The sequence below is a fragment of the Ambystoma mexicanum genome, chromosome 7p (assembly GCF_040938575.1).
Source record: "Ambystoma mexicanum isolate Mex_15411 chromosome 7p, UKY_AmexF1_1, whole genome shotgun sequence".
Taxonomy (NCBI): Eukaryota; Metazoa; Chordata; class Amphibia; order Caudata; family Ambystomatidae; genus Ambystoma; species Ambystoma mexicanum.
The window spans coordinates 225773090-225800637 of NC_090939.1; the positions used below are offsets into that span (position 1 = coordinate 225773090).

Sequence of the window (27548 nt, forward strand, 5' to 3'; positions counted from 1 at the left end):
TTTAGCTCTTCATGTGTTTTGTACTACAAATTCCATCATCTTTAGCCAGCAGGGTCAATAGTGAGGGATCTTGGGAGTCCTGGTCCTAAACATCTGGAGAGCCACAGGTTGCAGATCCCTGGTCTGGCGTATGTCTGACTCCAGGGCTGTTAACAAGATGGGCTGAACCTCAGGGAGCTCAAGTCTTCTGCTTGTTCTACTGCTGATCTCGTTTTAGTGTTGTTCACCAAAATAACATTGAAGTCATCACGTTGCAGTATTTTGTATGTATTTCTTTTTATGTATTTACTACCAAAAAGTACCCGTTTTCAAACGGGTTCTGTAGACGGACATGACAACACTCATCAATTGTTCAAAATCAATGATCCTGTAGGTCGCTATCCAATTCTCTTATCGCTTGATGTGCTTTGCACTCTGAAGTAAACTGCAATGAGAATGAGTGCATGTGGCTGACTGACAAACCCTGGAGCAGACTTTGAGGGAGGCAAGAGTTGGTGTTCTACTGTGTACTGAGCCGTTCTGTACTCTCCCCACCTGTCGCCTTATCCTGGTGTGGTGCAGTTCATTGTGGTGCGTTGTGGTGCAAATATCTCGAAAAACGTGCATCCTAGGGCCTTGAAATGTGGTTTTCAACCTTGAGTTTTTTTCTTCGTGTCGTGACCGGTCCTTCTGCGACCACATTGATGTTTCACCGATTTCAGGGAACCGTCTCATGTGTGAAGGTGCTGAAATCCGGGGAAAGAGGTGGGATGTCCAAATGTCATGTAGCCAGTAATGTCCGGAGGGTCCTAACAGGTAACTATGCACAATTTGGTGCAGATTGGGGAAACAGTGTGGAAATGTATAAGTAACAACGCTTAGCAAGCCACAAACCCACAACACACATTTTGTCTTGTGCTAAAATTTGGGGAGGTGGTGGAGGGGTGTCCACATGTCATGTAGCCAGTGTTGGCTGGCGGGTCCTAACAAGTAACTATGCTAAATGTGGTGCAGATTGGTGAAACGGTGTGGAACTGTATAAGGAAAAATGTTTTGGTGTGCCACAAACAAACCCACTCATTTTCACTTTTATAAATATAGATTTATGTTTTGCACTATGCAGATTGCCTATCGGATCCACTACAGTGCCTGTGATCGCAAAGATCGATGAGACCACATAAAAACCATTGCACCCAATTGTCAATTGTTTGTAGCTTCTTCTTTTGTTTCGCTGTCTACCAGCCCAATGTTTGTAATCTGAAGAAATAGAGTTGAGGTTGTAGCTGTAGTGACAATTAAAGGATTTTTCCCTAAAAGAAGATGTCATAACTTTGGGGGTCAGTCACAGCTGCGATTAAGGAGCTGAATACGCAGCCGGTTACCACACGTTTGATCGAGGAATACGGTGGTGTCTGGTCATTCAGCATTTCTGCTCTTTGGAGTCTTATAATGCGACTTGACCACCACTGTGGACCTCTCTTTTTTGTGCAGGATTTTGTAATTCAGCAGGAATATCTCGTAAAATGTGGAAGCAAGTTCACAGCGAGCCATGTGTGTGCCACGGGGTGTGTGGCAATTCATTTAAGTGGTTACGTCATCCGTGTGTGGTATACAAGTAGGAAATCGGATTGCGTTGTTTTGACCTACTTAGATGAAAGGACTAACCTCATTCAATTACTCAGTAGCTGATTGAATTTATTTTGTTCCCAGGGTTCTAAAACATGTAGGGCTGGATCATAATGAAGGTGGGGCTAAACCTGGTTAACCCCTGAAAAATAAAATCCAGAAGGATTTTCAGATAGCCCGAGAGATAGGCGCATACGCGCAAATGGCCAAATCCAAACTGGAGAAAATCAAGAGATGCCATGAGCTGCAGAGATTTGCTCCAAAACTAGAGCAAATCCCGAGTTATCTGGAGCAGCTCTGAGATGCTCTAGAGCAAATATTTGTGAACTTCATGTCTGCATGGTCTCACTGATGCTGCAGATTTGCTGCAGTTTTAGGCATTCCAAATAAGATACAGAAAAATGGCTGGAGCAAATCTGAGACGCTCAATACTTCTTTTGATTTGCTCCACATAGAAACGGCGAATCGGGCCTGTAATCCCTATTGAAATTAATGATATGTACATTTTCTCAATCAAACTCCTTTCCTAAAAACGTAGCAGGAATGTATTATTTGATGGGTCAATAAATTGCGCATAAACCCACTAAAATAAAATATCCCATTTTATATCTGGGGCAGGACCTGGGATTTGCCTATGAATGCTGTTATTAATAAATGGGACACACTTCTCTGAGACTCCCTAAGGGAATTTTCCACTAAGCTATCGCTTTCAGTTTACTTTGCGCTACTGGACCAGTCCCCCCTCCCCCATTTATGAGATGCAAGGGCAAATTTGGAATAAAGATTTTTTTCTTCTGGATGCAACATCAGTTTGCACATAATTAGTGCGCTGTTTGCACAGAGCAGGGCATTGTGCACCGCCGAGCTGCCGGCCGGTGACTGGGCGAGAGGCGGCAATCTCTGGTGAAGCCCGATACAGGGAGTGCAACACTGCTCCCTTCAGGGATGCGCACTGACGCCCTTCACATCTGTTTAGCGCATTTGAACTACTTGATATTCCCACTCTTGTGCTTCTACCCTGGCCCGACTCTTAGTCTGTCCATCGTGGATTCCTTAAGAATCGGCCATTGTCTTTTGGAGAGACTTTCAAATCCCTCTGACGCATTTTCCATGTATATATGCCATCATTTATACTGTCTCTCCTTCTCCGTTTCTGCTTATTTCTTATTGCTCGTTTCCGATGGTTTTCTAAACCCAATTTGAGGAACTGAAGGAAATAATTATAAACCTGCCTTATTATAGACGCCCATTTTATTTATTCACTGCTTATGATGTAGGAACTTATTTACCATTTAGAGTAAAATTGATATTAATCAATGTTACTCTTTCTCCAAAATTGAAGGCTTCATCAGGACTTCAGAGGTATTAGCAATGCTCATTTCTCCAAATGGCTATGCTAGGCTTTCCACGTGCTCTACTGACCTAGATTTCTCCTTCTGACAATTGCTTTGTTTACTGTTGTATCCGTCGTGTGAGCACCTTGAGGCCTATGGGTGACTGGCGAAATATAACAATCTAATGGATAGATAGAAATGAAATTACAATTACCACCAGTGATAACTTCAGACTCTCCGACTGAGTATGGATTACGTGTTTAGTGGTAACTCCGGTGGTGGTCTGCCACTTGGTGTAGTGAAATTACTGCCAGATTGTGGGTGGCGTAAAAGCAGAGTAAATCCCTATTTTTAGAGTCCTTAGGGGGTCGGAAGGAGTTTGGAGGATCTACTGCAAGGAGTAATTCTGCAGCAGTGAATCCTCAATTATTTGGAGGTAAAGTGGAGGAGTCAGCACCAATCTCAGAATATGGCGATGTGGTAATAGTGGCTGTACATTCATCATACCCAAAAAAGAAAAATCAGTAATGGACTTACTACCACTTTTTTTTACCACCCCATCTTCCCTCAACAATTGGGGAATTACCTCCAGAGGGAAATACCACCAGAGGTAATTTCTTCATATATATGGAGAAAATACTATCATCTATATGGTGGAGGTTGTACCTATTTATGGATTTTGCAAATTATAATCAGGATAATTGTAAAAAGGGACAATGCAGTTACCTTCACACTTGTAATGAGGCCCTATCTGGCCCACTAGATGTTGGCATACAGCTCCCATCAACCCCTGCCAGCAGTGAGGATAACATCGGGGGAGCCGCTGGCTGCCCACCCATGCTTTATAGCCTTGCAACATCAAGCACACAGTGGAACGGAACATATCCACATGATAAACATCTGTACCCCTTCTTATTTTACATTGCACTGTTCCAGTATGTAGACTGGATCACTCCCGCCATCATACACACTTGCAGTACCGCCATGCTTTTGCTGTATTAATCACTATGCCCCCAGAATCATTCACGCTACTTGTATTCGGTTGTGTGGGACCACACCCCACTACACACCGGCGCCCTCAGACTCAATTGATAATTAACGGGGCCTCATTATATGTTTGGCGATACTTCCACGATATTTCCGTGGAAATACCACCAAACTCAGTTACTGTTACTGCCAAGTGGTCCGGACTATAAGTGGTGGTATGGAGGTGCACATCCACATTTTTGGGGTCCTTGGGACTCTATTGGGGTTTTGGCAGATTTATCAAGCAGTCATTTCACCAAGTTATTATTATAATGGTATTTATTGAGTGCGGACCTAGCTTCGAGAAGCAACATAGCATGTTACAGAGGTATACAACATTACAGAAGTCTAGCAGAGCGCTTTACGGAGGCATAGAACAGTACAGATGCATAATGGAGTACTTTTCAGAGGTAACAACAGAACAGATATACTGCGGAGATAGGATACAGCGGGGCACAGAGGAAGGGTACATCTGTACAGAGTGGCAGGAAGGAGCGGGGCGGACAGCGTCTAGGGAGCCAGGTGACGCGAGGGGTGACGTGATGACCTCGGTGTTCAGGAGGAGAGCTCGTTGAATATTTACCTCTAGCTATATGCTAGGATACGTCCTACACTTTACCTCTGAAGTCGGAAGTGCAGCATGGAAACTGGTGATAAAGTGGCAGGAAATCCTTGTGCACCATTTTCCCTTCACCACCAAACTCAAAATGTGGACCGTCCCTACGAAACTCTGCCAAATACAGTCGTGTATCTTGATCAATGATTACTCATAGGTTCGGGTCTGGATCTAAGATATTTTTCCATCATATACCACACCAAAATATTTCTCATTCAATTGGACTAGTTTGGAGACTTTGATTTCTTCAAATTGATGCCCGCTCTTGTCTTTGATACCACTAATGTTCCCTGTTGCGGCAAATTTTATTGCTTGCATATAGATTACATGGATTCAATTCCTACGTAACTTGCAAGGGGCTTCACAAGGGAAGCGAGGGTTAGACCTTGTAGGACTTATCCATGCTTAAATCCTACAACAGGTCAGAAGAGACTGAGCTACTCCAAGGGCTTTTGGCGATCCAGATGGGTAGCTCATACGAAATGCATTTGCCTTGGAAACGGGACAATGCTGTGTAACTTGGGTGTGAGACACTGATTGGACTGAGTCAGCGCTTCATCCTTCCGAGGGTGATAATTTGAGTCCCACGCGTGAGCAATAATACTGTTGCCAACTATTACAGGGCTAATAGGCAAATCAGAAAGAAGCACTATGTAAATAATCTGAATATTATTATTATGTGGCCCCTTTTGTTATCTTCTCTGCGTAAGAATTTGATCACAGGCCTCAGCAAAGTACGTCAATGGAAAAAGTAACCCCTGGATCGCAAATTACAACCTCGATGCTGGGGAAATCGCAGTCTCTCAAGCGATCCATGTCCTGTGTTTGCTCTTCTAGCACCGCTGGTAATACACTACTCCTTTGCCGCATGAATTAGAATTGATGGGCAGATATGTTGCACCTATGACCCCTATGTTTCTCCTTTCAATTCCTATGCTTCCCTTTCATTGCCTCCAGTCAGATTTGTATACTTTTATAGTTAGGACCTCATTAAGAGTGGGGTGGTAATGTTTACAGCATGTGGTACTTCAGCTACCCCCTATTTTTAAAATGTCACCTAATTAAAAGTTGTGATCACGTTATGCATTTACAGCATAAAAAGTATTAGAGGGGAAACGCAGTATTTTTTACTGCGTGATTTTTAATCCACTCCCTTTGATGTCATCAGGGACAAAGGCTAGCCAATGGCACTTGTGATCTTAATGAGATCAAAAGATACTTCCCTTTCCCAACTCTTAAGAATTCCCGGGAAATGACCCCAGTAAGAGATGCTCTTTCAGCCGTTATATCTTCTTTGAATTGCTATATTTCACATTCGGCCTTAATTTCTGGTATTGTTTAGTTAGTGTTTATTAATGCTTGTGAAGTCTTGATCAAAATCTTTGCTTTTTATTGAAGGCTGAACCATGCATAATGCTAAGAATGCTTTGAAAGAGGTATGTATAGGGCTCAAGTTATGAATGTGAAGTAAGAGTGTGTTTGCTCTATTTTGGAAAGTTGGCAGTAAAAGGACTTTTTAGTTATACTGTGGTTTCATCAAAATTAATCACTGATTGGCAATTGTCTTTGCCGCCTTTGTTATTCTTGTGGGGTAAATAGATATATTCATGTTGAGGGCTAGAGCGTAAAGAGGGGTTAACAATGGTGGGATAAGTGGCAGGTAGGGGGAGTATTTCCATTAAAAGAAAGCCACTAGGAAAATCAAGACTAAGGGCATCATCACGAGTCCAGCGGTAACCCTTAAAAGTGTCGGTAACGGAATTAGCCCCGCTAATACCGCTCTGCCAGATCCCGAGCTGGCAAAAATACTGCAGACTGTAAAATCAGCTGGGACAATTGCAGCCGGCGGCATCTGCGCCAGCAACTCCAAGCGCAATCGCAGCTGCATCACAAGTTCATGTGCAGCGTTATTAGAAAATACAGCATATTTACCTGCAGCCTCGAGCTGGAGGTAAATGAACACAGGTGTCAGAAATGCAGCCACAGGTGCTCCCAAAGCACTCCAGAGGGCTACATAAGACACAGCCCGAGCCCAAACACTGTTTACAACACCATGCTGCCATTATCCACTGCGAGCTGGGACTGGCTGCTGCTCATGCTGTGCCTGGAAGTAGAGATGCAGGACAACCAGGCCAGGGCACAGAGTGTATTGGGGAGTGGAGGTGAGGGAAGGAGAAAAGCCCAAGAAAGGCATGCACCCATCTGCAGGGTCAAGCACTCACAGTGGACCCTCACTGACACCTAGCTGATGACCCTGTACCGTCTCAACAGGGAGACCACTACTGAGCTTCTCAGTACAATACAGGAGGACGTAGGGAGCAGGATAAACATCCGTACAGCCGTGCCCCCACTGCACAAGCTTGTGCCAGTATTACAATGCCTAGATACTGGCACCTTTCAGCAGTCCGTGGCCATGATGCATGGCATGGTCCAGCACACATTATGTGCAGTTCTGGGCCACGTGCTAGATGCCCTCCTGTGGCATGTGCATCACCACATTGCACTGCCACCACCCGACCCCAGGTCAAGACCATGAAGGCAAAGTTCTATGCTGTTGCCCAATAGCCTAATGTGATTGCAGATTTTCATTTCACCCATGTTGCGTTGGTGCCCTGCAACCCCAACCTCATCATCACCCACTGCCGTGCCCGCTACCCAGGTTCCACCCACGACTCCATGGTCCTACGGAACAGCACACTGCCAGGATACAACGCAGAAAGGCCAACTATAAGTGGATAGCATTAGAGGGCCGGTGGTCAAATTAGTTAATTTCAATGAGCTATTGAGATCGAACCTGCCATGGTGGTTAATATTTATGCTCAAGGGATGGCACCGGCTGATTCACAAGACCTTATTAATAGTTATCGATTTCCGGGGAATATGGAGCTCCTGGTCAGTGAGAACAATAAGCCTAAGGATCAGACAAGAAAGGAACACTTTAGTATGAAATTGAAAGAAATACAGAAGAAATGCCAGAATAATTCAGCCTCTAAAGCAGATGGCAGAAAAGATTGTTCATTGTTATTATCTTGTTTTTAATCCACGAGTGATGCTCGCATATTTTTTGTTTTACTGGGCGCTTTTGTCTTACCGATGTACAGTAAGTTACATGGGCATTTTATGCCATAGATGGCCCACGGGGTGTTACAATTGGAAAAACCTGATAGGGTCCATTTCATTTCATACAGTTCAAGTGTATAGACAGAACATGAGCCACGTTTAAAGTGGTCTACCACTGGTGGTAACGACCACAGTGTTGTCTGGGAATCTACTGGCTTCCGTGTAATGGGATACGTATGCACAAGTTTGTCTCTAAGATTAGATTGTTTCTTAAACGCAAAACGTGGTGTGGAAGGATCAAATTCAGGAGTTTTTATGATGTGCCAATTCTTTATTATTGTCTTCCTGAAAAGATGGCTAATGGTTGAAAAGGTAGATACACAGGTAATTTTGTCTAATGCACTTCTGGTCGCTGGTGCTAAACAACTTTGTCTATTGGTATGCTTCGCTCTTCTATATGCTCGTTGGATGGTTCTTGAGGGGTAGCCACGGTTTGAAAGACGAGTTTTTAAAATCTTGCCGTGGAGTTCAAAATCAGATGTGTTGGTGCAATTTCATCTGATTCTGTCCTATCGGCAGATTTTCTTTAAGGCTTGAAGGATGGAAGCTGTCAAATCTTAACAAGGTATTTTTATCAGTGTCTTTTCAGTATGGAGAAGTTTCTAGATTACCATAAGGGGATTTTTTGATGACTAAGTCCAGAAAAGGGACTGAGTTTAAATTGTCCGCCCCTATGAATTGAATGTGTAGATTTTGTCTATTTAGCCATTGAGTGAACAGACTCAGGTCGTGGTTTGACCCTCTCCAGACCATGAAGACATCATGAATGTACCTGTACCAACATATGATATTGTTTTTTTATGGATTATCGGGATGGTAAATCGATTGTTCTTCTAGATTGGCCATGAATAGATTGGCCAAATCCGGGGTGAAAGTTGCCCCCATACTGGTACCGTGCTTTTGATTGTAAAAGGAGCCGTTATAAAGGAAGACATTTTCCATTAACGCGATTCTGCCACATTCTAGAAGAAAAGGTGTAGGTACAGAGTTCAAGGTCGAAGTTCTTTTATTGAGACAGAGTTCAATAACTTGGATGCAATCAAGTTCAGGTATACTTGTGTATAACGAGGTGACGTCAAGGGTGACTAAGATGTCTGTGTTCAAAGTTAGTAGGTTATCTATTATTTGAATCATGTTGGTGGTGTCTTTTACAAAGGATTTCATTTCTTTGATGAAGGGACAGGGAAACCAATCAACTTAAATAGATAGGGGCTCGAGGATGGAATTCAAAGCTGAAACGATTGATCTGCCTGGGGGGCAGGTGGCAGGTACATCACTCACCTGATTGTGGCCTTAAGAGATAGGGTCACCACCCCCTTTTTTGCTCTCCCCACACGTCCTCGTTTATCCCTGAGGGTGGTGCTCCCATAAACCGGATCTTCCCCAATTTTAAAATAGACCCTGCCATGAGGATCCACATGAAGCCTGTCTCTAAGTGCAATAGTTGATATGATTCCAACATAGCCTCGCTGAAATGCAAGTGCAAAGTTGTGGAACGGAAGTGATTGGCTTCTAGCACATCCTCTGTCATGCTGGACTGTTCCCTGCTCCAAAGGCAATGCAGACTCTCCATCTGTGGAAAGAAACAGGCCCATATCAAAGCCTGCATCTCTGGGACCACAAACAACACGGCAGAACTTTTCATAATCTGTAAGGAGCTTGCCAATCTTACTGCAGTCTTCACTTCTCCTCTCCCTTCCACGACCGTCTGCATGACTTTGGCCTCCCATTTCACAACTAAAACTCAGGACATCCTGTCCTCTCTCTCCTCTACCCACCTACCCCCTCTGCCTGCAACCAGGCCTCCCTGGGCCCCTTTCTCTCCTTCCCCCCTACTCTCCTCCTTCTCACCCATAGTGCCAGAGGAGGTTACTAAGACAGTTTGCTCTATGAAAGTCACTTCCAAACAGATACTTCCCTGCTCCTCTAAAACTATCACGGACAACACTGCCTCTCTCACTCCCTCCTTGGCTGAGTTCTGTAAATACTCTTTTGCCACTGGTTCCTTCCCATCACGCTTCATGTACTCCCTTGTGCACCCCCTCCTAAAAAAGTTGTATGCGGACCCTTCCTGCTCAGCTAACTACAACCATATTTTCACTACCCCCTTCTTGGGCAAACTCTTGGAGAAGTTGGTCATCTCTGAACTAATCAATCACACTGAATCTGTTGGCTGTCTCCACGACCACCAGTCTGGCTTCAGAGCAGCTAGAGGCACGGCAACTGCTCTCTTGAACACCTGTGATGACTTGCTCTCAAACCTTGACTCCAACTCTCATTCGGTTCTCATCCTCCTCGATCTGTCTTCTGCCTTTGACACAGTCAATCATTCGACCCTCACAAATCGGCTCTGTGATACCCTTGACATCACGGACTGGGCAGTGGATTGGTTGACCTCTTTCCTTTCGAACCAGCGCTCCCAAGTTCAACTGGGCCCTTTTCTCTCCTCTACCTCATGCTCTACTTGCAGTGCCCTCCAGGGCTGTATCCTCTCACTGTGGCTTTTCAACATTTACCTTGCCCCCTCTTGCCCACTTGATTTCCACCTTCCCTCTTCATTTCCAGTGCTGTGCTGATGACACAGCTCTCCTTTAAGCTTCCCTCCTCTTCCTCCTCTCCTTTCTCTCTCATTCCTGACTGTCTGACTGTTATACGGGAATGGTGTGCTGCTAACGATCTCTGCCTGCACGCTAATAAGACTGAGATCTGTCTCATTGTGACTCCTGCCCCCTCCTTGCCTCCTATTCTCTGGCTGCCCTTCCTAGGCTCCCTCCCCTAACCCTTGTGCGAAGCTAAATAGTTGGGTGTCATCTTCAACACCTCTCTCTCCTTCTCACCTCTTATCGCTGACATTGCCAAGGAGGCCCACTTGCAGCTTCACCTCCTCAGAGACATTCTCCCTTTCCTCACCGTCCCTCAGAAACTAAATGTCTCCAGAGCTCTGGTTCTCCCCAGGCTGGGTTACTGCAACAGTTGCTTTCTTAATCTGCCTCTTTCCTCCGTCCGCCCTCTTCAAATAATCCTGAATAGTAATGCAAGATTTTTCCTTGACCTCAATCCCAGCGACCACATCTCTCCAGCCCTAATATCTCTCCACTGGCTCCCAGTGGTTGCAAGGATCAAATTCAACACCCTCTGCATCATCCACAAGGCTCTCTGGGGCCTGGGAGTTTGTTACATCCAACTCTCTCTCCCTAAATACATCCCTGCTAGAGTCCTTGGGTCCTCTGGCTTCAACTCTCTGCATATTAGATGTTTCTCCAGCCAGAGAGTCGGGGGTAGAGACTCCCTCTGGAACGGCCTCTCTGCACCTCTCTGACTTGAGCCGGATCTCCTTAAGTTCCGGAAGCTTCTCAAGGCCTTCCTTTTCTCTTCATCCTCCCCTCTCCCCCTCCCTTGCTAGCCTCCACCTGCCGCTGCGACTGGTTGCCTGTGTCCCTTATGAGCCATCCTTGGGCCAGGCCCTCTTTTGACCAGTTTTCCCCTGCACCCCTTTTTACCAGCACTTTCCCTCGGGTACCCTTCCCTGACTAGTCTACCGATTCTGGTCCACCCCCATCCTCGCACTCGTTGACCCCCACCCTGTTTCTCCAGGCACTTGCCCCCCTGGACTCCCCTTAGCGCTTGCTCAGCCCCTGGGCCACCAACAAAAACAAAGTGTTTTTGGATTTTACGGGAGGATGCTACAAATGCATATGCATAAACATAAGAATGATCTAGTATTATGGTGCCTACCCCTCTTTTCCCAAGCGTGCCCTTCTATACTTACTCACTACCACTGATGTTACCACCTCCTGATGAACTGTTCCTGTTGCCACCACCTCCTTCGTCTCTCTCTCAAACCTTGATCTTGCCACTTCCTTTTTCAACTTGTCTCCACCGTGGATGATACAACCTCCTGCTGGCTTTCTTCTGTTACCTCCACCTCCTTCTGCTCTTTCTTCATCCATGATGTTGCCACCTGCTCCTGCTCTCTACTACCGACATCTACCGACATCTCACCAGCCTCTTCTGCCTCCTCAACATCTGCTTCCTCTACTCTTCTTCCGTCTCCAAACTTGAGCCTCCTGTTACTGTAACCAACACAGCGTTCTAGCATTCCTATACTCGCTTCTCTCCTCCCCCTGGAAGGGGTTTTCCCTGGATGTCTGCACCTAAGTGTGGTAATTCAGGAAGGTTTGAGATTGGTTTGTTCCTCTAAGAATACCTGTGGGTAATTGGTACTCATGGGCTGGACCAAGCCTATGGCTGACTGATCTACCAACTTGGTTTCTATAACTGGTCGTCAGACATCCTCAGGGAGGGTCAGAGGAGCAAGTATAGAAACAAAGTTGGCAGGTCTGTCAGCTATGAGAGCTGCCGTGTTTCCTGTGTGAGAGCTACAGATTGTAATCACACTGGAGAGGCTATGGAACATTGTTTGTCCATTGGTAGCATTATGCGAGCAGGGCGTGCATCACTTTGTTTCCCTGGTATATGAATTTGTTGGTAGGGAACAAAAGTGTTGTGACCTGAACTGCAACACTTTATTTCTTCATCATATAATCTGGTAGCCGAGAAGTCACAGACTGGAAACAATGTTTCTACAGAACCCCAGGGACTTTGTGGGTTCAACAAACTGCTAAAGGTAACTAGTTTGAAGTACCAGGTGAACTTCCAACAGTACCACCATATGCGTTCCTTTTAGTTATTATATAGAGAGCATTTACCTTAAAGAGAAAGTCTTTTATTCCACTATAGAAGGTTTGTGAGGGGCTGGTGCTGGCTTTAGGGTTTTTTTTAGGTGGGGAGAGAGAAGACTTCTCAAGAGCTTGCTGAGTTTAACAGGGGTCTTGGTTGGGGTCCACACGTTAGGTCTAGCCTGCAATGACAGTTTAGCAAATTGGAAAGGAACTAGACTCCTGAGGCTGGGCTGTAATGTAACAATGTGACCATCCCATGCCATTTGCTGAGGACAACTTGCTTGGGGTGGTCCTCAGCTCTGTGTCACTGACTCAGTAGTTTGCACAACCAGGCAGGGGCCTTTGCCACAAAGTATGTTTCTAAAGAGGCAATACTGCATGATAGCCAAGATTAATCTGTTCTTACAGTGATGATACAGGCATATATAGTCAGAGCAAGCATGAACATATCTTTATACAGTGGCTATTTGACAAAGTCAACATTCATAGGTTTCTAAAGAGCCATTACTGGTAGTATTGGCCATTGCCAATTTGAGTGCAGTCTTACAGTGGTAATATTGCCACAGCCATCATTAACACATCTTCATACAGTAGACTAATACTATTGTACATTGTGGGCATAGGGTCAGTGAACATGTATTTTACAGTGGCAGCGCTGGCATATATATATATATATATATATATATATATATATATATATATATATATATATAAATGTATATATATATATTTTTTAAGTATATTTGATTATTTTCAAATACAAACAGAGAACTGAAAATCATCCCCCAACTCCCCCCCACCCCCTCCCTGGAAGATCTTCTTGATGTCACTTTTGGTCTTGGGAATGTCTATGACCTAAATATGACTGTTATTCTAATATTATGTGGGCACCATTGTTCCATATAGTCTGACTGCAGGTAGTCCAGAACCTCTCCCCATTCCATTGCGAAGGTTTCTCTTGAGCCCTGTATGACATGTGTAAGCTTTTCCATGGTCAATTGTGACCAGACCTTCTGTAGCGATGCGTATAGTAATGGTGGGTCTTGCTTTTTCCAGTTTTGGGCTATTACCGCCCATGCCTCCATGACTGGGCCCATGAAACTCCTCCATTGTGATTTCTTGAATTTCTTGGCCGTCTGGTCTTTCATTCCGACTAGCCACACTTTCTCCCCCAACTGGTCCACATCTGGGAATATCTTTTTCATCTCAGTCTTCACTTCAGACCAGAAGACTTTGATCCCCGGACAGTCCCACCATATGTGTTTCCAGGTACCCGCCTCTGTGCAACCTCTCCAGAATCGATTGGGTGTTTGAGGGTACATAGTGTGTAGTCTCTCCGGGGTGTAATGCCATTGGGTAACTACTTTTAGCCACATTTCCCTTATTTGCACTGATCGGGTCATTTTTGTCATGCTATTCCACAGATCCGCCCACTGTTGTTTCGGGATATCTTCCCCCGCTGGCATATATTTTGGGCAGAGGAATCGTGAACATGTTCTGGGCAGTGCTAGCATAGCCAGCATGAATACGTCTGTGTACATTCGCACACATCTGACTTAGTGCAGTTGAAAGGGGCAGGGCTCTACAAGATGCAGGCCCTTGTATCCTGAAAGCTCTTCAGGCAATCATTTGTGAAAGGCTGATCTGAGGGATCATTGAGTTTCAGTTTGGAAAGGGAATCCCCCATGAAAGGCTTTATGAGCAGATCTTAAATGGAATCTCGTATAGCACTTGTCCAAAATGCATCACAGGCCCACTTTAGTAACATAGTTGAATTTCCACAGTCTACTAATCGTAGCGCATCATGCTGGACTACTTTCACTGGATACATTATATATGCTTAAAACAGCGCTATTTCTTTCATGCTGCTTCTTTTCCAAACTATATATCAATTCCACTTTAAACTACTTCCATGACACTGGTGATGAGTTACTTCCCTATGCGGATAATAGTTTTGACCTGTGTTGCTGAGTAAATATTATTTAAAAGGCACAATGTGCATCCCATTTTATAAAAACCACTCCCCCCACTATTCAAACAGGGTGATTTCTGTTCGCCGTAAGCAACGTTATCTTTTACTTGAATGACACCCGGCACAGCTCCGGCAGCTCCCCTCTGAAAGCATTTGGGTGGGGGTATTTATTTATTCATGCGATGTTTGCCGGATACCTGTATATTTATTTATTTACGCAATGTTTGACGGGTTGCATGAATAAATAAATAATCTGGATCCATGTATCCGACAAACATTGCATGAATAAATACATAAGTCGTGGCTGTTGACCGGGTCGTGCCTGAGGACTGTAACTTGCTCTTGTGATCCCTTGCAGAGGGTCACCAGAGGAAGTTATGGCTTGCTCACGGGCTATTTCTTTTTTTTCTTTTTTTTTTCCAGCGCTGTCTCTGGCCGGATCCCGATCTCCAACTACACATCTGGTGCCGGATCTCAGATCCGGCCACAGCAAGCCCTATCGCCAGCGCTGGTTGTAGCCCCGGATAGAAGCTAAGGGACTACAACCAAAAGTCTAGGCTAGCCCCGTGTACCGACAGTCCCGACATTAGGATAGTCCCGGATATTTTCCAGACCTAGCAACACCCCTGCCCAGTAGCAGGGCAGGCTGTGGAATAATGTCATTGCTTTACTTCAATGACACATGTTTGTATACAACGTGAGTCTTTCTTCCCCTTGCTAGGGGGGTTCTGCTTATCTCCAAACGACCTTATGTGACCTCTCACGTTTTAAATCGACACCACGGGCGATCATGGCTAGAAGTGGGTCTTGCTGCAACTCCCTTAAAGTTACAAATACTAAAACTAAGCCTGCTGTGGGGGACAGAACAGACAATTGCTTGCAGATTGGTTATGTGTAAGGCCTGCTAACTGTTTGTTCTATTATTGAAATGCATTTACGGTGATGCAATGTTTCAAAGACATTCATATTGAACACAAACTCTCAGAGTACACAGTGCTGCTCAAGATCACAGGGCGCATCAATCCATTCCACTCCAGTCCACGATTCTTTCTAGTGCCAATTGCTTTTTTTCCACGTGGGCTGTCCTCCACATTTTGCTTAATCACCCCATCTGCACATTCTATCACACAGGCTCCAGTATAACTCAAAAACACAATTCAGTGCAGACTTCCACTGCATATGACAAATAAGTGCCCACCTGGCTAATGGATGGCAAATCGGTGTTACTTAAGGAACTGTCAACTGTGTCTGGCCAAACATACCAATGTAAACATAACAAAAGGTAAAATCAAAGTGAACTGCGCTCTGGTTGTGATTTTTGTGCAGTTGGTCTCACTCCATGTGCAGTGCTCACAGTTTGTCTCCTTTAGGATGGTGGGTGGAGCTATGCAAATTACCAAAATATGCAAATTGAACAAGCAAGATGCGGGTGTGGGCATAGTCTGAGTTACCCTCGGGCCATCTGTGTAAAGCTGCCATCTATGCACTAGTGTGAGGGCCTGGGGGGGGGGAGAGCACGCATGCGCAGTGAGTAGCATTAGGCAAGCCGTCGGTGTAAAAGATGTGCTCCACTTCCGGTTACTTACAGAGGTGATGGGCGTAGCGGATGTGGAACACGTCGCAGCCGTGCACGTGATGGTAGAGGGTTTTTTCGATCAGGTCTTGCGGCTCGTAGCCAGTCAGCTCAGCCACCCTGGAAGAGTAAAACCTGAGCAATCAGTAACATCGCCACCCGTATTCAATTTCATTTAAACTAATGTTGATTTTGTTGCCTAATCAAGTGTTAAAAAAACAGCGGGAGGCAGAAGGGAAAAAAGCTATGTTATCTTTGGAAACTGTAAATCTTTGCTGCTAGAGCGGAAACGTTAACTACACACTCTTGCCGGATTCCACTTTTTTTTTTTAATATGGAAAATTTCGAAAGACCAGGTTATGAGAAGAGTTGTTTTTTTGCTAATTCACACTATTCGTTTTGCTTTTCTCAAATCAAAGATCTACCTTGGCCCAGTTGTGTAAATTGGCACTTAATTCTTTTTGCATGAAAAATTGGATAAACAGACAATGGCCCTTGATCAGGAATCTACCATTAATGTGTGCTATGATTTCTGCTGCCGCGGCCAATGTGCCATTTTCCACCCCTTCTCTTGCAATGAAGCCAGATTTTATTTCTTTAGTGCCACTATAGAGCCGCATGGGCCCCCAAACTCTGGTGGTGCCCCAGCCCGCCACACAGAGTACCCTTATTGAAGAACCGGCTTTGTTCTTCAAAGGCCTCCTGCAACCAGAAGACGAACACCGCCACAGAAAAGGGCACAACAGTAGCCCCCCTTCTCACTGTTATCTGGGGCGTCGTCACCAAATAGGTCGTAGCCCCCCTTCCTCACTGATATCTGGGGCGTCGTCACCTAATAGGCCGTAGCCCTCCTTCCTCACTGATATCTGGGGCGTCGTCACAAAATAGGCCGAAGCCCCCCTTCCTCACTGATATCTGGGGCGTCGTCACCAAATAGGCCGCAGCCCCCCTTCCTCACTGATATCTGGGGCGTCGTCACCAAATAGGCCGTAGCCCCCCTTCCTCACTGATATCTGGGGCGTCGTCACCAAATAGGCCGTAGCCCCCCTTCCTCACTGATATCTGGGGCGTCGTCACCTAAAAGGCCATAGCCCCCCTTCCTCACTGATATCTGGGGCGTCGTCACCAAATAGGCTGTAGCCCCCCTTCCTCACTGATATCTGGGGCGTCGTCACCAAATAGGCCGTAGCCCCCCTTCCTCACTGATATCTGGAGCGTCGTCACCAAATAGGCCGTAGCCCCCTTCCTCACTGATATCTGGGGCGTCGTCACCAAATAGGCCGTAGCTCCCCTTCCTCACTGATATCTGGGGTGTCGTCACCAAATAGGCCGTAGCCCCCCTTCCTCACTGATATCTGGGGCGTTGTCACCAAATAGGCCGTAGCCCCCCTTCCTCACTGAAATCTGGGGTGTCGTTGTCACCAAATAGGCCGTAGTCCCCCTCCCTCAATGACACAGGCCACTGGCAAGTAACAACCCCTCCCAGTGCCGGATTAAACCCCGTGGAGGCCCCTAGGCAGTCGATATTTAGGGCCTCCCATGCAAATTATCTCCCAATATATTTTTAATTTACTAACCAGCAATTTTTGTTATTACAGTATGTGCATTACACGTAAGCAGTTTTACAAACTAACAACTGCCAGAAGAGGAGCTTTTAAGAGACAAACTGTTATGTGAATCTGATGTCTCTGGTTTATGTACTTTAAATTGATGGGTACGTTACATGAATACAGTATTTTCTCTATAGAGTTTATAATATAAAGTTTTTGTTTTTTTGAGTTGATTCATTTTTTTCTATCTTTTGGAAACAATTTAAGAAAGCTTGATTGTAATTTTCTTTCAAGATCAAATCAATATTATTTTTATCTGTTGTCGCGGGGCCCCCAAAAGGAGTGGGGCCCATAGGCCGGTGCCTAGTTTGCCTAATTGGTAATCTGGGACTAACCCGTACTGCTCAAGAAAGTCACCTGGCAGCTACTGACTCCATCTTTGTACCATCACTCTTCCCGTTTTGATTGGCCTGCATTCTTGCTGACTGATTTCCTATGTAAATATTGCGAGTGAGGTTTTAAAAACAAAAAAATTGGGCAAATAATGTTGCAGTGAGATCATGTTCCGAGCATTGTGGGCCCAGGGGATTGTTGTCCACTTATTCCTCGGGGACGGTGAACATGGTAAACTGTTTGGTTGTATATTTTTTCCACAACACCGTGTTCGGCCATAGTTTGGGTTACGGCATAATACAAGTCTTCAGCGCTCCTCTCAATCAGTCAGCACAGAGGCAGCTTTGTCTTCACTCTCAGTTCCCGCCTAAACATTGACCGTTAGACAGAGAGCACGAGCGTCGATAAAACCTTGGAATTTTTCTCACATTTTCACCCCACATTCTTGTGATTGCATGCATATGTAAATCTGGACCTAATTGCTAACATCTTACATACATAGTAATACAATGTAAACAGCAGCTGCGCAGTGGACATTCCTTTGTGACACAAATTGGTCTTGACAGTTTAATCGCTTGCCACGATTGGCTCAGAGAGTCGAGTTCTTGCAAAACCCTACCTGGAGTCCAGGAATATGAGCTTTAAGTCCAGGCTGGCTCTGAACATGAACATATTGCTGTGTAGCTTGATCTCCGTGATGGCACTCGGTGGTAAAGACTGACCCACGGCCACCAGTCCAACGATTTGGTAGCAAGAATCGTACAAGGAGATGTCCAGCATGTACTGCCGGATCTTCAGGTAGCCGCTGCAGTGAATCACCTGCGTGGGAAAGCAACAGAGGTGTAAGATGGCATAAGAAAAAGATGAAGAACAAGTGACACCAATTCAGGCAGAAATTCCTGTTGATCAGTCATGAATGGCTTTTACTGCAGCTGGTTGCAGCATTATGCATTTTTAGACATTTCACTGTGGGGCGCATTTTCATGTGGGTGCAGGGGGCAGCGTATCATAACTTACTGGCACAGACCTGGCCGAGGCTAGTAAATTACGATCCATTCAATTCTTGTAATTTTTGCACACCGAGGTAAGGGACAGATGGTGAAGAACCGCCTCTGCCTTAACCAGTTGCTCTGTGCTGCAAATCCAGCTGCATCTTTGCAAGTATTGCATTTTTCATACGGGCACTGATGCTCGAATCAGTGTAATTTTCCAACAGGTTTTTGCACTTGAAAAAAGCAAGTGGAAATCCAAAAGGGTTCATGTACATGTCATTAATCATGCACGGATATGGCGGGTTCCTGTACTGCCCAACAGTAAGGGCAGCATCCAGTCATTGGACATTTGCTGGCGTAAAGCGCAGAGGAACAAAGATTTCTGCATCCTCAAGGCCACATGCAGAATGTGCCCATCTTACATTATCAAAGCCACATATTACTCATCAACTAAGTTAGCAGTCGCCAATAGGAATGAAGCTCTCTTTGCGGCAGTCAAACACTGCTCAAACTCACTACCCAACCCAGTAATCCCAAAGTCTACAGAGAAATGCAGCACTATATGCAACGTACTTGTTACCAAGATAGATAACTGATGGCAACATATAGATATCGTAAAATCAGTTGCCGTTTTAGATTCCACTGCACGTAACACAAACTTGAACCTTCTTCCCTCCCCTCATCCCAAATGTTCTTGCTTAAACCAATCATATACAAAGACAATGGGCCTCATTACAGGTCGGGCGGTCCGGAAATAACAGTGGCGGTATACCCGCCGCCACTGTTAATTCCGGACCGCCTGATCCAGAGGCCTGCAGGCGGGAGGTGGCATTCCCGCCAGGTCTGACCTGGTGGGTTTACCACTGCCCACCTGCAGGCGGACGAGGAAACACCGGCACCATCACGAGATGGTGCCGGTCTTTCCACTTCCCCATTCCCATTGAGTAGATTCACACCATTTCGCCTCCGGAATTCCCGGGACACCGGGGTTGTAATGCCCTGGTAATTCCGGGAATCACAGAGGCGGAATGGTAATACGAGTCCGGCAGTAACCAGGCGGTTTTACCACCTCGGTTACTGCCGGACTCGTAAGGAGGCCCAATGTCCTCCCTGCTGCCAACCCAAAGCAGTTCCAGGAGGCAGCCCGCACCCCATCTTCGAAATAGTAAATGCGTGACTGACTCAAGGCAACTTTGTAAGCATGCGAAAACATGATGAATGTGTCATCTCCTCTAAAAATTCACCTTGATCCCAGAAGATCCTGCAAACTACCAACTGATCATTACCTCATATTCATTGGAAAAATCACCAAAAAGGCCGTTGGCAACCAACTCCATGATCGGTTTACCCTGTTGCTCTGCGATGACCAAGCTGAGTTTAGACCAACCAAAGTTTAGCACTGAAAAAGCCACAGTCCATGTTATAGATGACACTTTTGTAGGGTAGACCCAAAAACCGACCGATAAAAACAACTCCAAGGGCATCAATAAAAAGTGTACCGTTTACATGAAGAACAAAGTTTGTTTTATTCCATGCAAATACGGACAGGAGTGTCAGTCAGTTCCATAAAACAGAACTAAAACATGCCCCTTTCAAGTTTTACCTTTTATAATGGAAAACCATAAATTACCATATGAAAAACATATCAGATACAACATAATCCCACATTCCCCATTGGCTAGCACCTATACAAAAATCTTAACATCCCCTATATTTCATTAACCCACTGGTCGTGCATATCTAACTACAACCCCTTACAAGATGACCTTATTGTACAGTCAGTCAGCAGAAAACACTGTCATGAAACCACTATATCCAGGTACTGTGTTGCAACAATGGACTCTCCTTATTGGTCAAGGTAACTTTGGTTAACTTGTGATGTACATACCCGCGACAGGACCCAATCAGGGAGCGAATGCGACCAACGAGTTCAACCCTGCCTGGTAATACAATGGCTTCTTCATGAGACCAGACATTTTGCCACCCCCATATAGCACCTTCGACCTTGCAGGTGTGCTTTCTGGCATCACCTCTTGCTACTCCCATCTTAGAACCTGTTACTTTCCCAGCATGCCTCCTACCTTAGCTCTAATGGGAACCAGGTGCTTTATAAAAAAACACAGTCAAGGCACCATTCTTGGGGATGAATTTCTAATATTTATTTGCTCTATTTGCTCAGACAAATGTAGGTCAAATGGACCAGCCTCTTCTCAATGGGGCAATACTACTCAAACCATAGATCGACACCATGGCAATGGCAGACAGCAGGCCTATTCTCCTTAGATTCGTCCTTCACAGCAGCAGCACTAATCTAATCATCCAAAACTAACATTCCATTCTCAGCTCCTGTGAGCTGCTGAGACTGGCACAATGAACTCCTATCTGCACTGCGCATCTCCCTTTCTCCATAACCCTGTCTGTCTGCACACTTGCTGGGGGGAAGGATGCATACATTCTAATGAAATGGACAAAGCAAAATCTCCAAAGGTGGCCTTATGCTATTCTAACAAGGCCTAATCCAAAATCGCAGAACACTTGCTCACGTGGCACATAGTCCTCATGTTACTTCAGAGCGTCCCTTACCCTTTCTCACTGCTGGACATGTCAGCTATCTTTTCATCTGCTACCAAAAGCTTCCCCAGATATGAAATGAAAAAACATATTCTAAGATCTACTTAATACAACCATAGGACAACATAAATTACTACTACTAGCTACAAAACCTATTAAACACGCCCTGGCTCTAACCTCGACATATAAAAAGCAATGTTATTACATTGGTGCTCCTTCTTTCATTGTATAAGGTATACGTGTGTCAACGCTAACTACAAATAACACTTGTGCAGAACTGCCAAACCAAATGGCAAAATAGTGTGGTCATACACTGCGCAACAGAGGGCGCAAAGTAAAGGTGGACTTGCTTCAAATGCGAATGCTACATTTCAAGGGTTTTGTTGCCTTAGATCTGATCACCTTAACTCTCTGCTAACCAAGGTTTGTTCACTGAATGACAAGGTTGTGTTGCTATGTTTTATTCATGTTAAATCTGATAACTTCAAGTCTCTCTTAACTAAAGATCTTTTACTGAATTTCAAGGGTTTTGTTGTACTATAGTTTCATTCGAGCCCACTAACCATGGCCTTTGGCCTTTGGCATCTGTACATGTTGCACCAATAGGTTTCTTTGAGGCCCACTAGCCATGCCCTTTGGTTGTGGCCACTGTACACATTGCTCCAATAGTTTCTTTTGGGCCCACTTGCCATAGCCTACGGCTGTGGCCCCTGTATATCTTGCACCTATAGGTTCTTGTGGGCCCACTGGCACAGCCTTCGGCCCTGGCCCCTGTACCTATTGTGCCAATAGGTTTCTTTGGAGCCCACTAGCCACGGCCACTGTACATGTTGCACCAATAGGATTTTTGGGACCCACTAGCCATGGCCTTCGGCTGAGGCCACTGTACATCTTGCAGCAATAGGTTTCTTTGGGACCCACTAGCCATGCCCTTTGGTTGTGGCCACTGTGCACATTGCACCAATATTTTCTTTCGGGGCACTAGCCATAGCCTACATTGGTGGCCACTGTATATGTTGCACTAATCGGTTCTTGTGGGCCCACTGGCACAGCCTTCGGCCCTGGCCACTGTACATATTGTGCCAATAGGTTTCTTTGGAGCCCACTAGCCACGGCCACTGTACATGTTGCACCAATAGGTTTTTTGGGACCCACTAGTCATGGCCTTTGGCCGTGGCCACTATACATGTTGTACCAATAGGTTTATTTGGGGACCTCCAGCCATGGCTTCCAGCCATGGCCAGTGACCACAGCCTTCAGCTGTGGCCACTGTACATGTTGCACCAATAGGTTTCTTTGAGGCCCACTAGCCATGGCCTTTGGCTGTGACCCTGTACACGTTACAGCAATAGGTTCCTGTGGGCCCAATAGGCACAGCCTTCGGCCCTGCCCACTGTACATATTGTGCCAATAGTTTTCTTTGGAGCCCACTAGCCACGGCCACTGTACATGTTGCACCAATAGGATTTTTGGGACCCACTAGTCATGGCCTTCAGCCGTGGCCACTGTACATGTTGCACCAATAGGTTCCTTTGAGCCCACTAGGTGTAAAATGTCTTTTTTCCGAAAAGAAGGCCACTCACTTTTCATCAATTTTGGAAATCGGGGCAAATACGTTCTCACTGCGTTCATAATCCAATCAAGGCATCATTAACATGGAAGAAATGAAACCACCCACCCTAAGCTAATACTAACCACTGCTGTTGTTTCACCCTCCCACCTTTGACTGACACCATGTATCAACATACAACCCTAACACTCAAACAACATAAGCCAACACAAGTGCCGATCCCCTCCCAACACGCATGTCTCTACAAAATACTCCCTGGAAAGACCACATCAAAAGACGCACCAACATTACACTTCATGCGCTCCTTGACACTAAACTATTCCAGACACCACAGACGACCAAACCAACAACACACATTACCAGCCTGTGGGCCACATTGACCACTGCCACCAAACATCTTGCAGAACCACTGCAAACTCTCCCAGAGCACAGAGCCCCGTCCCTTCTGTTCTATAAAGATCAGAATTGCAGGAGGGGAAGATTGACCTGCCCCCCTTCTCTTTCTACTAACTCTTTCCCTAGCGAAGCGTGTTCCCTTGCAGACAGTGAAGGGCAAAGAGACCAAGCAAATGGCAGCTGGTGTGCAATATAAAACCCCATCACATAACATAAATGAATTATTGGAATAAATTCCAATCACAAATTCGATGCCAGTGGAGGCTCAGTAGTTTTAAACATTGTTGGAGGAAACTATAATTTCTCTAGATATAAATACGGTTCAGGCTCTCTTTCTATGAAAGTTAGCAAACACCATATGAGGAGAGCCAGAAAAATAGAACATACCAGAGTTGCTTGTGCATGCCAGCATGCTGTCACCCCATTAGAGGTTACTTACAATGTCTCAGTGCTGCTAGAAAAAGTAGTGCTCAATGATACCAGGGCACAATAACAACCTGTTCAATATGCTTCTCTCCCGCGGATGCTCCTCAAATCCCATATAGTGCCTTAAAATGTGCAAGGGTTCCGCTCAGTGTGCCAGAATGCCAGATGGAACATTGCCATGTCAAGTTTCATATTACCAACCCACTTTCAAATGACCCCATTTGATCAGATATCGTCACCCAGCTTCTACGTGGCATTCTAGTTTAAAACCAGTTGAGCCCATGCTCAGGATACATTTTATATTGCCCCAGAACATTGCTATGGCGGTTTCACACTGTCTCAGAGAATGCCCAAGCAAGCTTCACGTTGTGCTAAGAAAAAAAGAACGTCCACATCTTAACAGTGCCATGTAAATGTTGCCTCATTATAGCAGATTGCCACTCGTAGTTTCACCAGTACCCACAGAAAATCAAAACAGCAGTTTCACTTTGCTTTCCTGAAAAATGCCTGCCAGTTACTACATTGCTGTGCTCTGCCAGTTAAGCACGTTGCCATGCTAGATCGGGCATTGCCCTCTGAAACCGAAATGCTAGTTTTACAATGCAGTCAGTAAATCTCACTGCATGTTTCAAATGCCCTTCAGAGAATGCCAATGTCGATTTTAAGAGTGCCTTGCAGTGTTCGAGTTAAGCATGTTATATGTATTTCTACTTTGCACACAGAAAATGCCAGTCCAACATTGTGTTCACAACATTATCATGGCGCTTTCAATAGTGCCATGCCAGTGTTACTCCAGTTAAGCACATTGTTTTGCTAGTTTCAGAATTGCCCCCTGAAGTCATTATGCTGGTTTCACAGTGCCTCTGGAAAATGCCAATGCCAATTTCATATTGCACCCATAAAATGACCATAACCTTTTCAACAGTGGCATGTCTGTATTTCACCAGAAATGCACATTTCCATGACATATTTACATTTCAAATTGACACAGCCCTGCACATTCCATCTTCATGTTGCCCCAAGTGTCACCCCCTGAAACTTCACGGTTGCCCCAGACTAGCCCCACAGTACTTTTGCATTTTTCCATGCCACATTCATGATGCTTCCAGAAACACCCTGTGCCCCTTTCACATTGTTCTTAGAAATGCCCCATGTCACACCCATGATATCCCAGAGATGCTTCATGGCGATTTCACGTTGAACCCGAATTTCTCCATGCCACTTTCAAATGCTCCTTGAAATATCTTGTGGCACGTTCATGGTAATCCAGCATTCTCCATTGGAATTCCACAGCCTCCATCTGCCTTTTTTCACTACATGTTGACCCTCACACCCCTGAACAAATACTGCAAAAAATGATGTGAAATGTCCTCTGGGGAAAGGGCCGCAGTGGGTTTGGGGATACCAAAGTACCCCACATCACGTTTACATTGCCCCAGAACTGTCCATGACACTTTAATGTATCCCCAGGACGGCCCCATGTCACCTTTCCATTGCTCCAGAACTGCCCCATGCCACTTTCACATTGCCCCAGCACACCCTCAAACAGCTTTATATTGGCCAGGCCTGCACATGCCACTTTTACATTGCCCCAGCACACCCTCAAACAGCTTTATATTGCCCAGGCCTGCACATGCCACTTTTACATTGCCCCAGCACACCCTCAAACAGCTTTATATTGCCCAGGCCTGCACATGCCACTTTTACATTGCCCCAGCACACCCTCAAACAGCTCTTTATATTGCCTGGCCTGCACATGCCACTTTTACATTGCCCCAGCCCACCCTCAAACAGCTTTATATTGCCCCGGCCTGCACATGCCACTTTTACATTGCCCCAGCACACCCTCAAACAGCTTTATATTGCCCCGGCCTGCACATGCCACTTTTACATTGCCCCAGGGGAACCATGACACTTTAGTATTTGACCAGAATAGCCACATAGCACTGTCACATGCTCCTAGTATGACCCGTGTAACTTACATGAAGATCCACGCCAGCTTCACAGCGCCCCAGGATGTGCCCTATGCCAATTTCAAATTGGTTCCACAACTGAATCTTCAATTTTCACCTTTGCACCAGAACTGCCCCTCGCCACATTCACATTGCCACCAGCATCCCCCATGGCCCATTCAGATTTCCTCCAGTATTGCTCCATGGTACTCCCCCACAATGCCACCAGAGGTTTGCCCCATGTGCAAGCACTCCAGCCCCCAATGCGCATCGACACAGAAACACTGCCAAAAACATAGCTTCCTGTGCCACCGCAGCAGTCTCGCTTCCCTTGCAGTCCCATGCATAAGCAACGACCTGGGGGGCCGATGGCAAGGTCCTGCATTGCTGGATTACTCTACTTCTGCATATATCGAACAATGGGTACTTCCTAAAGAAATGTGTTATGGGGGACCAGTTTTACAGTGGGAAGAGAACTAAACATGTAAAACAAATAGGAAGCTTGTTACCCCCTCCTTTTGCACTTGACACCGCAGTATGTATACAGAAAGACACCTTGGCCTGACCTAATTATTTGGTCTACATACACAAAAAGTGACAGATTTATATGAACAAATGTACTCTTTTAATCCAAATTTGTCATGTAAAAATAACCAAACACACATAAAAAATCAATTAAAAAAGGGGCGAATTATACACTCTACAAAATACTCATGAATGTGACTGGGGTTTAGTAGTAGTGGGTGACTTATCCAACAATACTCCGACGACTACAAGACTGCATTATAAGTCTTGTTTCTCCTTTTTCATCTTTAAATATCAAGAACTGCTAGAGGTGGAGTGACCACTTGACTTGTATCAGAGGAATCTCAGATCATCATGGACTGTAGCAACAAACCTAAATACCGGGGCAATGACAATAGTGATGTCATGTCAGAATATTGATGGATACGTCGCCCACTCCTAACCTCCAGTCACATTGATGAGTATTTTGTAGGGTGTATCATTTGCCCCTTTTCTTATGAGTGTTTGGTTATTTTTACATGACAAATGTGTCTTAAAAGAGTATCTTTTTTTCATATAAATGTGTCACTCTTTGTGCATGTTGACCAAATAATGAGGGCAGTCCAAGGTGCCCTTTTCTGTACATGTTCAGGTGTTAAGTGCAAAAGGAGGGGTAACCAGGCTCCTATATGTTTTACTTACTCCACTTCTAGCCAGTTCTTTGGGATCAGCCCTCCCAGATTAGGGAACTTCTCCACCCTCCTTGTGATTTAGGATGGGGTTGGGGCTAGTGGGTATGATCCCAGCATGTATTTGTATTTAAGCGAAACACGGCCATAGGTCTCAGAGCGCTGACAAAACATACAACAGCACTTCACATAATATATCATACATGAAAAGGAATATCAGTCAGAAATTAAACCCAGAACGAAGGTCCTTAATTCCTTCAAATGAGACAAAGATGACGGTCCAGAATAATTCTCAGCTTGGTATGGGAAGACATGTTACTCAGGTTTTTACATGGGATCAGAAACAGTGATAAGTTACTGTGATCACATCCTATAGCACTGCCTCTAGGACACCAACTGTTAATGCACACCTTATGGAGGACTCTCAGGTCATGTGTTCTATAGCAACTTTGGCCCACTCTATAATGTAGCCAGGGCAAGACTTTATTTCTGGGCGCCTCCCTTGACTCAGATTCTCTAGGCTTCTCAACATTAGTAAGTACAATGTTCCTTGGGTCCATAGTGAACCTGCTTAGGG

General features: G+C 45.3%; 1 protein-coding gene across 1 annotated transcript in view; it reads right to left on the reverse strand.

The window, feature by feature from the left end:
- The window catches only part of SIM2 (SIM bHLH transcription factor 2), a 465003-nt gene that overhangs the window by 67970 nt on the left and 369485 nt on the right, over nucleotides 1-27548 (reverse strand). Inside the window, exons 6-7 of the mRNA XM_069636111.1 lie at nucleotides 18491-18690; nucleotides 15942-16048 (exon numbers count right to left, since the gene is read on the reverse strand). Coding sequence (XP_069492212.1) covers nucleotides 15942-16048; nucleotides 18491-18690 — 307 coding nt within the window. The remainder of the gene's footprint in view (nucleotides 1-15941; nucleotides 16049-18490; nucleotides 18691-27548) is intronic.